This window comes from Anoplolepis gracilipes, chromosome 1 (genome assembly GCF_047496725.1).
Source record: "Anoplolepis gracilipes chromosome 1, ASM4749672v1, whole genome shotgun sequence".
NCBI lineage: Eukaryota > Metazoa > Arthropoda > Insecta > Hymenoptera > Formicidae > Anoplolepis > Anoplolepis gracilipes.
Window position 1 is genome coordinate 17466241 of NC_132970.1, and position 15343 is coordinate 17481583.

The following is a 15343-nucleotide window of genomic DNA, read 5'->3' on the forward strand; positions in this document are numbered from 1 at the left end:
TTTTTATACTTGCAGATTTAGATATTGATTTCAATATTAATATATCCTAAAATCGGCCATGATGGTCAATCTATGAAACGGAGAGAAAAATATATATTTTCAAATAATATACAATGATATTATTTTACTCACGAGAGAGAGAGAGAGAGAGAGAGAGAGAGAGAGAGAGAGAGAGAGAGAGAGAGAGAGAGAGAGAGAGAGAGAGAGAGAGAGAGAGAGAGAGAGAGAGAGAGAAAGAGAGTGTCAATGTATGTATTAAGTAAAACTTTATATTAACTGTTTATTTGACATTCAATGTTTCAACTTTTTCTTTCCGTTTTTATATGCTTTTAATCCAGTCATGCAAAATGGAAGATATATATTTTTTTACTCAATATTAATAATAAATAAAGATGTCTTTTTTTAAACAATAATCTGATGTTGAAAGAAATCGAATAATTATATATTAACTGACACAATAAGAATAAAAATAAATATATTTATTTTCAGAAATTCTCTCAGAGAAATAATATATATTACACATAAAACCGCATAATTACATCATAAGTGCACATAATGATACGACAAATATTCAAAGTCATGTGCCTAAATTCAGGTAAATATAGATTTGGTAACTTGTAATATATTTATCTTATCGATTTAGACGACACAATTTAAATACATATAAAATCCTCGATTTATGAAACTTTGTCGACAAGTTTTTATTAAATAAATATATAGCTTTTGTTATTGGCCATGTATTATGATACAACATTGTAATTAATTTTATAGAAGAGATTAATTTTCTCGCTTGTAATGACCATTACATGAACAAAATTCTATCTATAATAAAGTTTCATAAAACGAGATTTCGAGACATACATAAAACTCGTCGTGAATTTTCAATCATTACGTATAAGACAAACAATTGTAATTGCAATATTTTGACGGAGAAAAACAATTGCATATTTCATGACGTGAGGTAAAAAAGGTAACATGTATTCAGGATAAATAGATATAGAAATGTAATTTTTAAATCATAGAATTTTCTTGTTACTAATTAAATGTTTCTTGTCTTGTGTAATATAATAATTTGCAACTGCGGATCCTTACTATCATTTCTTAGCTCGGTCGAAGGTTAACTTGCGGTTGACCATATAAGAAAGTTCAACGATCTTATTATTTCCATAACTGTGTGAACACAACATGGTGTATTATATAGAAAAATTATACAATTATTAACAGTTAATATTATAATATTAATAATTAATTCGTCATATTGTACAATTTAATGTGCATAAACAAATACTATATCGTACGAAAAGATTTATAGGAATGAACCTATGTACTACTCAATACAAATTTTCAAAGCGTAGGCATGTTTTTAAATTATTATTTAAAAGAAGAGACGATATACTGACTCGGTTTTGTTTGACTGTTAATAGTGTTGTGTCACTTCAATATCTCTGAATAAAATTTTATATATTTCAAGCAGAAATGGTCAGAATATGAACATCTTTTTAAATTAGTTTTGATCTATATTTATATCTCAATTTAATGTCATATTTTTCCACACTGTTACATGTGTCTTTATCCCATTTTGAAAAATATTTTAATTCTGAAATTACATTTTACCCTCTTGTTTCACATACATTGTAAAGCTTGCAATATTTTTATAAAACACCTAAATATGCGACACAAATAAAAGTTTGGTTATTAATATGTCGTAATAATATGCTAGGTAATAATTATTTTATATTTGCAAAATATAATACAATTTTCATTATTAATCTAAGGTTGTCCATCTTGTTTCCATCTTAGGAAAGAAAATATTCTTTATTTGAGGTCAAGGAAAATATTAAGATAAAACATATATTTTCAAATTCCTTAGATAATAGCGCGTATCATTCCATGATTGTTATCAATCCGGTATACAAATATTTAGAAAAGATTATTATGTTAAAAAATGAATCATTCCTTCTAGATATTATATCTGTTTAAATTTTTAAGCATTTTCGTGCAGATTTAAATATGCTAAATGTTAAACAGAGAATTGATAAAGTAATACAAAAGCTGTGCCCATTATTTTAGCATTTAATCTTTCCAAATATCAATAATTAATATTTAATATTTTTATTATTAATGCCTTTGAAATCTTTCGAAAAATATATAAATTAATATTTTTTTTTCCTCTTGATCATTTATATATAATCATATAAATCATCTAGATATAAATATAGCCTCATATGATTTATCTCACCAAAATTTTGATTTAACAACATATGAAAAAGAAAATATTTCCAAATTATAAAATCTTATATAAATCTTCTACAGATTTAAATAAATCATTTCAATCTTTTAAATATCTTACATTGGCTGCTTGCTTTCAAATTGATGATAATGTTGCATCTAAATACACATCAAATATATACTATATAATAATTGAATTTTTTTTTCCATCACGACATTATTGATCCAAATCTAATTCTTTTTTTATAGACAATATATTAATCTCACCAAACGCGAATGCAATTTCAAATATATAATTATTATGCTCTCTACGTTTCAGTAACGAAATCATCTTTCAGTACATTTTCTTTTTAACCGCTGTGTAACGTTCCATGTAAGTGTCATAACCGTCCAAGTTCGCGAACTGCTTCATTTCAAAAAGATTTCCCTCGAGCGCTAATATTGATATTTTGGAATCTTTCAGAATCTTGAGGGGAACCGAGCTCAGCTGTAGACAATTCTCTTCCAATCGTAGCGTCTTTAGTCGCGGGCATTCCGCCAGCTTCTCGGAGATGGTGGCGATCTGATTCTGATTGAGGTTGAGCTCGGTCACGTGGAGGCTGGTGGCGGCGTCGGGCACAATCGTGAGTCGATTCTTCGATAGATCGAGGACATCCAAGTGCTTGAGGCCGCAGAACACCAACGGAAAGTCAGAGATCTGATTGTCGGACAGATTAACTTGCTTCAGGTGGTTCAGCTTCGACAGCGACGACGGGATCGACCTGATTTGATTCGCGGCGCAATTTAAGCTTTCTAGTTTCACGAGCGCGCCTAGTGTGTCGGGTAAGCCGGTCAGCCGGTTGTGACTAATGATCAGCTGTTTCAGCAACGTAAAGTCACCAATATTATTCGGCAGCGTGATGAACCTGTTTTCGGATAGGTCCAGGGTGCGCAACAACGGCGCCAAGGCATGGAGGTTCTGCGGAAACTTGTCCAGCTTATGCTGAGATAGCTTTAGCGTGCCAGTCTTTTTCGCAGTCTCATAATGTTGCTTCAAGCCAGAATTGCCCATGTCGTATAGGTATATCTTTGCGAATGTTGACGTGCGGATCTCCTTTTACAGCAATTAGCTGGTGAAAAATTTAATCGTATTGTGATGAATTTCAAGCGCCGTTTTTTCGCTTTTCCGAATGGTTAACTTATTTAAAAAATCTCGCTGAAATTAAGCACACTATTATAAAGTCTTTTATTTTGTTTTTCTATTATTATATTATATATGATTATAAATTATATTTATTTGTTTGCTTTTCTCCTTTATAGGAAATGAGAAGAATAGCGAGAAAAAGAGACAGGGTGCAGTTTGGAGTTCGAGGTTCGAGATATCCCACCCAAAGCGCGCGAATTTTGACAGCGTGGCCGAGGGGCTGGCAGCTTAGCTTGCTACGCGGACTGTACCCTCTCAGCGCTGTACTCTTACACGCGACTGTACCGCGCGCGATGCGCGGTGGCGTAGTACGGCTGTGTTCACTTCGTTGTTGAGATTTTCGCAGCACGAACGATCACCGCGGTCGCCGCGTGATCGGACGACGTTTGTTACCGCACGCGTACACACGCGGACACACGCGGCCTTCCGTTCCTTCGCGACAAACGCGAAACGCGTGCACACACGCCGCGACGCTCGCCCACGCACGCACGGACAGCGAACACGATACGGATACGCGTACGAGAGTGAAATGTCATGCGATTGATAGCGAGTCCGCCATAGCGGCCTCAGTTCCCCGTTTCGGCCGCGAGATGACGCGGCGCGCGCGCGCGCCCGAAAGATGGCCGACGTACGGAGGTGTAGCGGTGCGCGTAGAGTTTACATCAGACTGAAAACATCGCGGCGGCCTCCAGTGCGTAGTTTACGATGCGGCGGTGCGTGGGAATAGTGAGGTGGTGTGCGTGATTGTAGCAGGGCAACACGCGACGCAACCGGGTAACGATGGCTTCTACGCCGAAGACGGAGAAACACACAGGTAAGAGATAACCACCCGCTCGCGAATGATGACTGACACGCGTGAAAGAAAGAGAGAGAGAGGGCGCGTATATGTGACGAACGCGTGCGACAATGTGCGATTATTTCTCTCCGCGGGTTCCGGCATCCTTTCTGAGATACAAATGTGTACGATCTTCATTAGTACTCGTTCGATCTTGCTTTTATCAATATTGTTAATTTTTTAAATCGGCAGATCTTATCGATGCTCGCGTCAGCGGCAACGTCAGTTCAATAACGCTACCGGACGCGAAATGTCAAAAGTATGCATATACGTATTGCCTGCCAACGTGCACGCGTAATTTTTTTCTCGATTTTCAGAAAGTTGAGATATTTCTGAGGCTTCCTATCTAAGATATCTGTTGTATTGATATTGATGATAATCAATGTTGGGAAAGTGCTCGATTATCTTATTTTCTTACGAGAAAAACACTTTCTCTTTTCGTTAAATTTCCGTTTTTGTTTTTTACTTAATGATTTTGTTTCTTCATGATTATCCACTATTTGTCTCTAAATTTTTTTAAAAACGAGCCGTAAATTATATTGATTTAATCGTGAAATTAAATTAAATGTACTGATAGTCAACAACAATCGACATTTTCTCTTCAAAGCGCGATTAGATTTAATTATAACAAAATTCTATTAAGCTCGATACTTTAAGTATTATTATAAATAAATATTTACGTAAATATAAAATAGGTTTCACTTTTCTTATGAATGCTAACTTTTTTTCTTGGGCTTCTCACCAGTATGCTACTTTAATTGTGAAGTTATTTAATGAAAAATAGCTCAAGTTAACGTAAAATAGATCAATGTAAATACCTCTATTCGATTTTCGACTTCGAAACCTTTTTTTTTTGTAGTCTATTTTCAATGCAAAATCATTAGTCGTAAGAATACGAGCCAGGATGGAGTGTGTCAATAAACCATACATGCGTCTGAATGACGAGTCCCGAATCTGATTTCAACAGCTGGCCATGTCACGAGTTTTTGTCCCATAGTTGTTTGTCCCTTTCGAACAAAAGCCTACCCTATTCTGTTTCTAATATATACCGAAAAGGACTGTATTTTCATAATGATTGCGAATTCTTTCTCTCTCTCTCTTTTTTTTCTTTTTCTTTGTCGGCTCTTTTCTTTTCAGCCCTTCTCGAATGTGAATGCTTCGTGTCATACATTTTTCGGTTTATTATTCGTTTAGTGTTCGTTCTTTTAGTTTGCACGTGATGTTTCGTTCGATATACTTTCGGTAGTAATTTTCGAAAAATTGTTTACTATCAAAGATGGAGCTCACATTTTTGGAACTAAAAAAATTTTTCAATCATTTCAAATATTTGAATATCATTCAAGAAGGTAGGATAGAATTAATTATAATGTGCATGTGTGTGTATCAATCAGTAGTTAAATATTATTTTCGATTGAACGCGATAACTTTTCAAGCAAGATGAAAATATGCAATTTAGCATTTTATAACAACCAAGTATTATTACAAATATTAATTACGAGTAGAATATTTGTGGATGCTGACATCAACAAAATAAAATCTTTCTCTAGTTGTATGTTGTATTTTACAAACGCAACGTATGTGTTCTCGCGTAAAAATTGCACGTCCTGGTTTAAATTTATCGTCGACGTATCGGGTTCGCGAAATATTTCGTTCTTATGTTTTTTTAAAACTTTTCGATATATCATTCGTAATGTAACATAATACCAAAAAGATTAAAAATATTGGAAAAATATCCATTACTATCGTATTACAGGCACTTGCGTGTAGAATCGCATCTCTACCAGAATCAAGGTAGATGTTTAGAACTTGTGTTATAAATGATTTGATTTTGATAATGTAACGCAGGGTGTAACAGGTGTAGCTTATCAGAGTTGATACGTTCAGCGTCGAAGGGATATGTGACGGATAGAGATACTTAAGTAAAGGCAGTTTGATCAATTTGCCAGATAAAATTGGCAACGACTATCCGACTTTATCCCACGTCATCTGTTCCGCGTAATTGCGTTTAATTCAAGTTGATCTGCTGCAATCGTAACGCGTTTGTTGCTTCGATGGGAATGAAGACGGGCGATGCCTTTTAAAGATAATTTCATTCCATATATTTTTAAGCGAATTAATTTAATCACTCCTGTGACGAATTACGGAAGCATTATTCAATGTTTTTTTTTAAATATAGATATTAAAATATGTATAGAATATATTGTCTCTTTTGTTATATTCAGAATAACTTTTCGATGGAAAAATTCAATTATTTCCATCGTTTGTGCGATTGTAATTATTTGTATTTTTGTTTCGTAAAATCTTATTCTCACGATATTGAAGTATAAATATGAAAATAACAAGGATTATTTCCAATTTTTAGACGAGAAATATTATATCGTGATTTCGATGGGGTGAAAATAGAATCAATAATATATAAATCAATTGTGATAGTCTCCTTCGAAAAGCGAGCTCGTTAAATTTCTAGAAAAGGATCGTGGTGAAATTCTATAATAGGGTGTATTGTCTGTCGAGCGAAACGACAGGACGGAGTCTGCGACACCATTGAATGTGATAATACTCGCTCCGGAGATTTTCGAGTAATCTTATGAGAGGGAGAGATGCAGAGATGAGAAAATAGGAACGCGAGATCAGAATCTCATCGAATTCGCTTCCGGTAGAATCCTTCTACTTTTTGTTTTGTCGCTATTATATTTATCCTATTTTTTTGTGTTTTTAGGCAGATTTTCTTTATCCGTGTTTTATAACTTTTTTTTCTTTGTTATTGCAGCTATAAAAAGAGTTTATCATTAAAAATAAAAATTGAAAATTTGCGCGGTTATCAGATAACGAATCATTTATAAATGCTAAAAACCTTTCTACGTATGATGAAAATAGACTCGTGCGTGTTTAATTGCTTGTGAAATGAATATTCAAAATATATTGCAGTCAATGGTCAATTCAGCACGTATTTAATCTATATATTACATAATTAATGTGATTGTGAACGCGGAATTGGATACAGAGTTTTCGATCATTAATTTGTAAACGTTTGTAAAAATTATTCGACAAATGGAAAGGATCTGAGAGAGAGAGAGAGAGAGGGGGGGGGGAAGGGTGTTATTGTTAAAATATTCTACCATAACAATGTTTTAATAAAGTTTTTAACTCGGGGATGAATCATGAATGTGTAATATATGAAGAATTGATTCGTTCAAAATAAGTTTGCGCAACTTAATGGTCGTTACTATATGCGTTTATAGTCTATTTATAGATATTCCGACTGTTATTTTAAAGCAACGAAATTCTGTTATAAAGAATTGTTTTTTTTAATGTTGGAATGATACCAGCAGAATTGTAATTAGCATGACGGAAGTTGCTCTCGTCTCGATGAACTTTATTACCGTAATTATTGCGCTCTATAAATTTTTATTAGTATGTCGTAATGTGAAAAGACTATATAAGAAGTGCTTAACGTTTAACGGAAATCGTTTTCTCGCGACGAGCAATATGCGTTTAAAAGTCATTACTACAAATTCGCATACGATATAATTCAATAATTTATGGTTAAGTTGCGGCTCTTTGTGAAATAATTTGACCTTTGATGTATTTTAAAAGTTTCTTTTAAGTGAACCGAGTTTCGTGATCTAACAAAGCATATAATTTAAAGCCATTGGAGTTTTCAGTTTGCAAGAAGTAATTTAAAAGTTATTAAATAACACAGTTCTCTTTTTATAAAAGATCTATCCGATCTTAATCGTACGTTTTTTTCCTTTTCCCTAATTTCATCATTAAATGTGATTACTCACAATTTAATATCGCGAAAAACATTAGTAATGAATATAAATTATATAATGAATACGTCAGGAGAAACGGAAAATAAAGAAAGAGTTCTTATTAAATTACAATCTTTGTGTATTTGCTTAACTTTCTTATTCTACGTAATATAATAGTAAATTTTTTTCACTAATTTAAAAAAAAAAAAATTATCGAGCATTCGCTCAAAGAGCTACAATAGTTCAACAAAAGCAGGTTCTTAAAAAAAAGAAAAAGAAAAAAAAAAAAAAAACAATGGTCATTTCTGTTCGTTTTGTCGAAGCGATCGCGCTCAACCTCGCAGTATTTCAATCTCATTCTGAGACTACTTTGCGATACTTGTGGTTCACGTCGTTTAGCGCCTTTATTGGATTCGATCTGTCCGCAAACCGTTTAGGAACCGCAATCATGCGCAGCCTTCCGTTCCTATGGCAGTCCCGCCAATATCTATGCAAATCCACGGCCCGAGTGTTACAAGCCTCGTGTCAACCGGCTGATGATGCAAGGACTCGTGCCAGAAACACGCGGGCGATGCACGACGTGGTAACGTTAACTCGCTATTCATGAATATGCACAACCGTTTTCACTATGCGGATGCAGCACGCGTGCAAAAAAGTGTACGCACGTGTTAAAACCGGTTCATCCTACCGTGTGTTCATTCTATTGATTTTTCATTTTTGATTTCGTTTTCCTGCAATTTCAAACGATGATAGAAATAAAACAGATAAAAATATGAGGTGTTATCCCTCGATCTGTCAAAATTCGCAAATTGATTTCTTTACACATTTCATACTACGTTAACGTTTTATTTTAAATTACGTTTCAAATAATATAATTTAAATACACGGAGAAAATTTTATATTAAAAATTACTATGGTGTGTAGTAACTGAGTATGTCAATTTTTACAGTTTTACATAGCATTTTAACTTGGAATGATCCTAATGTGATCCACAGTTACTACATACCATAGTAATTTTTAATATAAAATTTTCTCCGTGTGTGTATGAATATAAATATCTAAATTATTTATTTATTTATTTTATTTTTATTAGCTAAATCGCGCCTTAGTACTTCAAAATTTTACGCTAGGTCTAGTTTTTAATTGTCCAACTCTTATATCAGTTTTATTTCAAGTGAAAATAGTTATTATTTACAAATGGAAAAACAGATTTTATTATTCACGTATAATGTTGTAACATAGTTGTATGAAACATTCATATGTATTTTATGTGATTTTCGTGCTCGTACAGTTGGATACCTCAAAATCTATTAAGGCTGCGAGGAGCGAGCTATTCACTGTCGTTTTCCTATGCGAGCCAATTCAACGTGCGGTGACAATAACAAGGTCGATCTCACAACGCGAGAATGAAGGATTCAAGAAGCTTTTGCTCCTGCATTGGTACAATGCAAGAGATATTAGCAATGATAGTGTCGCACGAGATCTTTTGCAAAAAGAGTAGGTTATTAAATCTTTGTATTTTTAAAAGAAATCGCTCTCGTAGGACGAGTATCTATAGGCTTAATTCACTTAAAACATTTAAATATTGTCGTTTATAATATTTCAACAATATGTACATTTAAGAAATTATGAAATTAAAAAAAAAAAAAAAAAGACGATTAATTTCCAAACAATCGATTCGTGCGAATGTTTTTCTATTCGTCCAGAATTTTCGTCAAACTTTCTCAATTTCGTCGAACTTTCCTTAAATGTTGGTCGATTAATAATTTCCGATAACGAAAGATATTGGTCCGAGAGATCCTCAAATAATTTGCCGCTCGTCGGTTCTGTCTTGCACACCTCGAAATAAAGAACGGTGCCATAAGAGCCACTGCTCCTCTGTGCGAGGTCTTTTATCCCTCTTCTCCGTTAACCCTCTCGCCATCATCTCTCCCTCTCTCGTACATCTTTTACTTGCCCGTCCCTCTTTCTCTCTCTCTCTCTCTCTTTCTTTCTTTCCCTCTCTCTTTGACCCGTTAAAATAGACGAGGCTTCTTTCCCGGCCAAAGTTGCAGATATTACCGGCCGATCTTGCCAACGGCCGGGTCCGCGAGAACGACAGTTCACCTCCGATCCGCGCCGAAGTTGGTTCTAACTCGCGGTCATGTTTCGGAGTCTGTCCGATTCAGATTTACGGTTCAGCTCTCTCGCAGACGTAAACGGGCATGTCGGATTCTACCTGGACGATTCGTTTCGAGTTCTCTAAACGCAGATCCATCGCGTTAGTGTGAATTTCTCTGTGTGTCTTCTTTTTTTCTCCTCTCCAACAGGTTTTTAATATCGCGATTAATTCTGCGAAAATCTAATTTATTATATTCTAACGTTATGACAATCGAATGTAATTTTTTGTCTTTGCACTATCTTTCTTTAATTTACCTTTCATCGATGATAATTCTTCAAGTATCAACGACGTAGTACACGATGCAGATTGATGACCGTCGCACGATATCGAATATGTGATAAAAATATAAGATAAACGTTCTCGCGAGTGATCAATTATCGCTACCTATATTATACATATATTGATAATGGTTAAAAATATGAATGGCGTGACGCTTGCCAATGTGATAGCGTGGCCTCTAAGCAAAAACATCAGGAGCGGATAAAAAATCGCGCGATGTCTCTCGCGCCTGGGTTAACGGTGTCGTTTAAAGGGCATTGAAATGTCAATTCGCTAGCCGGTGTTGCGTACGGTAATTGCGTGCAGATTAACAATAAGTGGGTGTTTATCGCGCGCGCGATGCCAGGCATTTTAAAAGGCACTCTCGTGAGACGCAAACATCTTTTCCTCGACTGCTTTGTATATAGTAGAATGCGCGACAGCGAGAGTTGATTGATTGCTCGATTAAATGGGAGATTGTCGAGATATATCGAATGCCGAGATTAAGGACACGAATCGTCTCGGTGTTATTTACCGTATAAGTATTGCGTGAATCGGGACAATGTAACTAATCCATCTTCTAATTATTTTTGGGTGCAGAATGATTCGCAACAATCGCTCCATAAAACTAATAATGTACAGCCATGGTCAAAAGTATTAGACATTTTCCGTATTTCTTATTTTGTTAATAGTATATAAATATTAAAAAGATTTAAAAAATTTGAAAAACTATCGATAGCACTTTAAAGCTGAAACTTCAAGCTTTAAAATATTTTTTTAATTTTTCGTTTGCGATGATTTTTCGCCGAGTATTTCGACAACATGTTTGAGAAACACAGATTTAGTTTCAAAATTCTATATCTCGGTCAAAAAAATTGTAGGAAAATTTAAAAAAAGCATTTTGTAGGTAAAATGTTTTAGTTTATGAAACTTGACTTAAATTTTTCGAAAGAAATTTTTTTACCGAGCTGTACGAGAGTGTCAAAAATACAATAAAATTTTAAGAAACAAAATAATATACTTTTTAAAGCACAAACAAGGAAAATACAAAAATTTTTTAATGTACTAATAATGCATTAAAGTTGCTATATAGGTAATTTAAAAAATTTTTGTATTTTCCTTGTTCTGTGCTTTAAAAAAGAACATTGTTTTGTTTCTTAAAATTTTATTGTATTTTTGATACCCTGCAACTTGGTAAAAAAATTTCTCTTGAAAAATTTAAGTTAAGTTCCATAAATTAAAATCTTGTGCCTACAAAATGCTTTTTTTTAAACTTTCTTACAATTTTTTTTTGGCCGAAATACATAATTTTGAAACAATCTGTGTTTTTCAAACGTGTTGTCGATACTCGAAAAATGACGGCGAGAAATTATCGCAGACGAAAAATTTAAAAAAAAAAAAAAAAAAAAAAAAAAAACATTTTAAAGCTTGAAATTTTAGCTTTAAAGTGCTATCGATAGTTTTAAAAAATTTTTTAATCTTTTTACTATTTATATACTTTTAACAATATAAGAAATACGGAAAATTTAATAGTGCCTAATACTTTTGACCATGGGTGTATTTTATCATTTAATACATTAGACGAAAATGTCGAACGAAGTTAGAGAGGGAGAATTTCGCGCTTCTTTAATCTCATTTTCATTAAATAATTAATTATAATTAGTATCGAGATACGTATTAGAATACAGAAGAAATTTATAAAATTGATATCAATTATTAATTACAATTAAATATAACTTTGCATTTTGCAAAATGATTATGATAAAAGCGACGAAATATTTTTCTTAGCTTTACGTAATATTTAAAAAAATTATATATTATATATATATGGCTTTAATTTCTTAAAATTGCACAGATTTTAATGTACAGTACTGCGGTTCAATATAAGGTAATTGTAAGATATGTTATGAGATGATCTCAAAAGATCACGATACATGCTGCTGTGGAGCAAACGGTTGGCAGATTAAGCGATCAAGCGATTAGACAGTAGGTCGTTGCGTGGTCATTTAGTAAAAGCACACAAGTCGCAAGCTAAGAGAGAAATCGGAGTATATTTTGCGCTCGTGTATAAATTTATTCGTGCGTTAATTAATGCGGAACGTGGTCTCGCCGTCCGTTCGTCATACAACTGTTACGTACCTCCAACAAGATAGGAAGAAACAAGGTAGATTATAGATACAAAGGGCACATTACAATATTTTTTTACGTATCGCATAAATTCTGAAGAGATTAGTTTAATTCTAGATGTTTTATAAGCGCGAATGATTTATTAATTTATTTATTCGTGACAGTGAAAATATCTAAAGGATAATTCTTTGTATTTGACATTAAATCGTTAGAGAGCGATGGCAAGATAAGATTGCAGAACTTGTTCTGTTAAATAATGAATATTTTAAACATCACGAGTATATATATATATATATATATATATTTCATGATACATGTATTAAGAATTGAATTAATTATTCTACGAATTATACTTGGCTCCCGTTCGACAGTATATTACGCTGTTTATATTCAAATACAGTTTATAGTGTAACTTCTTATAACGGTCGACGGCGTCTGCATGTTTCTCACGTGCGACGATAAATTTTTTCTACGTTATTGCGTTTCTCTCATTTATTTTCGGACGTGAAGTCGTTCGCGATGTATCGTTCATCCCATTTGAGACGCATCGTCTGGCGCGAATGATAATTTTCAGACACGCAATCGGCGTAAAGCATAAGGATAACGGTGCCGAAATCCGAAAATAACGATGCGACAAGAAATATAACGCAACTGGGTCGCAAGTTCATCAGTGCTAATTATTGTTAATTGGAACATTTCATGCGAGCATGATATCTTTATTCGCGAGACTCTATCTTTCTGTTTTTTATGAATAATTATGAACCGTCATTGATTGAGGAAAAAAAAAAAAGTTGAATATAAACCGGAATTAAAGAAAATTTATTAATATACCTACATATTTCTTGATTATTCGTAAGAGATAAATTATATAAGAAAAGAGATTTAATAATGAAAGATTAATAAATTATATAATTATATGACAAATAATTATGTAATTAAAGAATTGGAAGTTTAAGTTGCAGCTTTTATGAGATTTTAAATAATTTTTTCTTTTACATTGAATCTGTCAGTAGTTTTGATTAGATGCTCACGCGTTACATGCTCATGTGTTTCATTAACGAGACATAAACAATTTTACACATTAACTATTTCTGTTATTTTTATCAGTGGATCGTATTTCATTCGTGAAAATGCAATGTTTTCAAGAAGAAAAGCAGAGCAGGACAACTTTTCACATAATAAAGTTTACATTATCTCGTTTATCAATTACAGTTTTATTTTCAAAATATAAATAGTATTAATTTCTTATGACGTTATAAACTTTTATTTTAGAAAAATTTTTTAATAGAATGTGACAAGCATGATTATACTCATCAAGTACAATTTTAATTAATTAAAATAGAGAAATATTGCGTACTATATTTTCACAAAAATTTATCCTTTTAACAATCTTTTAGCCACGTATTATATAGAACGGTCTTTAACGGGAATCGAGTTTCGGTTCTAAAATTTGCGTCAAAGGCTTTGCTTATCGTTGTTGAATATTATATCTGGATAAAATTCGATAATTTTAGAGAGACACAACAAGTAGTCCAGAAGAACTGTATCTGGCCCTTGTGCTTATCGTACCGTGACGCGAGTTACACGACCGACCTCCTGGTATCATATCAGATTATATACATCGTTCTGAAAGTAGTAAAAGCAATGTAGGACCTCGGTAGGTGGTCGAAAGGCGAAGGAGAGGTCAACTTCTCGCTCCAGTAATCGCGAATCGTTTGTTCCACGAGATACTGATATGCCCTCAAGAAGTTTGATACTTCTTTGCCCGATATTTTTGTCGCGAGCATGTGTCAATTTTTCGAGAGAGATTCATATATAGTACCTACCAAGTTATACATAAATAACAAGCATTTTTCATAAATATTGAATAAAATTCGCCAAAGTTTGCACTATTTTGTCTTTTAATTTAATAGAGACATTGTTTAACTAATCCGACACGTGATATTAATATATTAAAATTTAGTTTAGTTATCTTTTTGATATTATTTTTAATAAAAAAATTTGTGAATATTTTTTTAATAAAAGATAAATACACATGTATAGAAATTATAAAGAAAGAAATAACTGATATAGTATTAAATTTGGATTGTGTTTTCGAAGATAATTACGAATATGTTACTATATATATATTTAGTACATGATTTTATTATCTATGCATTCCGATAAATTACGTAAATGAAATTATAAAATAGTGTACAGAATGTTTCATCAGATTATAAAAAAAAAACTAACAAGACAGCAAATAGTAAACGAGAAGTAACTGTTGAATCATCAACGTCTTATCAAAGCCAACGTAAACTTTGCGAGAGAAATTTTGCGCGCTATCACCATCACGTGCGAGAACTTTGAGGAACGGAGCTGGTACTTGTCGCGACAGCCATTTAATGTCATGATAAGTTTACGTCTGACGCATATTGCGGGAACGACACGGAAACGCTAGGACAGTAGAAATCATGACGGAACATCCGACGCGTTAAAATAGACACCCTAGAAACTAACGCCTTAGTATTAGTCACACTATCTATCAATGGTATAGAGTAACCGAGGTCGCGCGACGTTTATATCTATGTATATCGCATGTCATCTGCACGTGTATATTTAGGTCTCCTGTCATCGGGCTCGGCCGATCTATAAATCGTAAGATTTTCATTCAGCGACTTTTGAAACGCGATGCAGAATTATCAAGGCAGCGCGATCGCATCATTTACCGTAATAGATCATTACGTATCTCAACAATTATGCACGTATTTTGTTATGCTATGAGAAATAAAAAATGTATTTATGCTGCGCGAAAG

General features: G+C 33.4%; 2 protein-coding genes across 5 annotated transcripts in view; one reads left to right on the plus strand and one right to left on the minus strand.

Moving 5' to 3' along the window:
* Positions 1-464: 464 nt before the first annotated feature.
* Positions 465-3938, minus strand: LOC140668195 (leucine-rich repeat-containing protein 57). Its single transcript, XM_072896993.1, has one exon. The coding sequence runs from the start codon at positions 3278-3280 to the stop codon at positions 2564-2566; it is 717 nt and encodes a 238-aa protein (XP_072753094.1). The 5' UTR covers positions 3281-3938; the 3' UTR covers positions 465-2563.
* A 92-nt stretch (positions 3939-4030) lies between these two features.
* C3g (C3G guanyl-nucleotide exchange factor) overlaps positions 4031-15343 on the plus strand; it is a 69645-nt gene continuing 58332 nt past the window's right edge. Inside the window, exon 1 of one of the 4 annotated variants that reach the window (XM_072896914.1) lies at positions 4031-4226. In XM_072896914.1, the coding sequence (XP_072753015.1) occupies positions 4193-4226 (34 nt within the window). In that variant the 5' untranslated portion in view covers positions 4031-4192. Of the gene's footprint in view, positions 4227-9004; positions 10312-15343 lie in introns of those variants that run through there. The other 3 variants (XM_072896867.1, XM_072896905.1, XM_072896858.1) reach the window with 3 other exon arrangements.

Bases quoted from the DNA above. Each gene is read 5' to 3' on its own strand.
- LOC140668195 (XM_072896993.1), bottom strand. From the start codon at position 3,280: ATGGGCAATTCTGGCTTGAAGCAACATTATGAGACTGCGAAAAAGACT.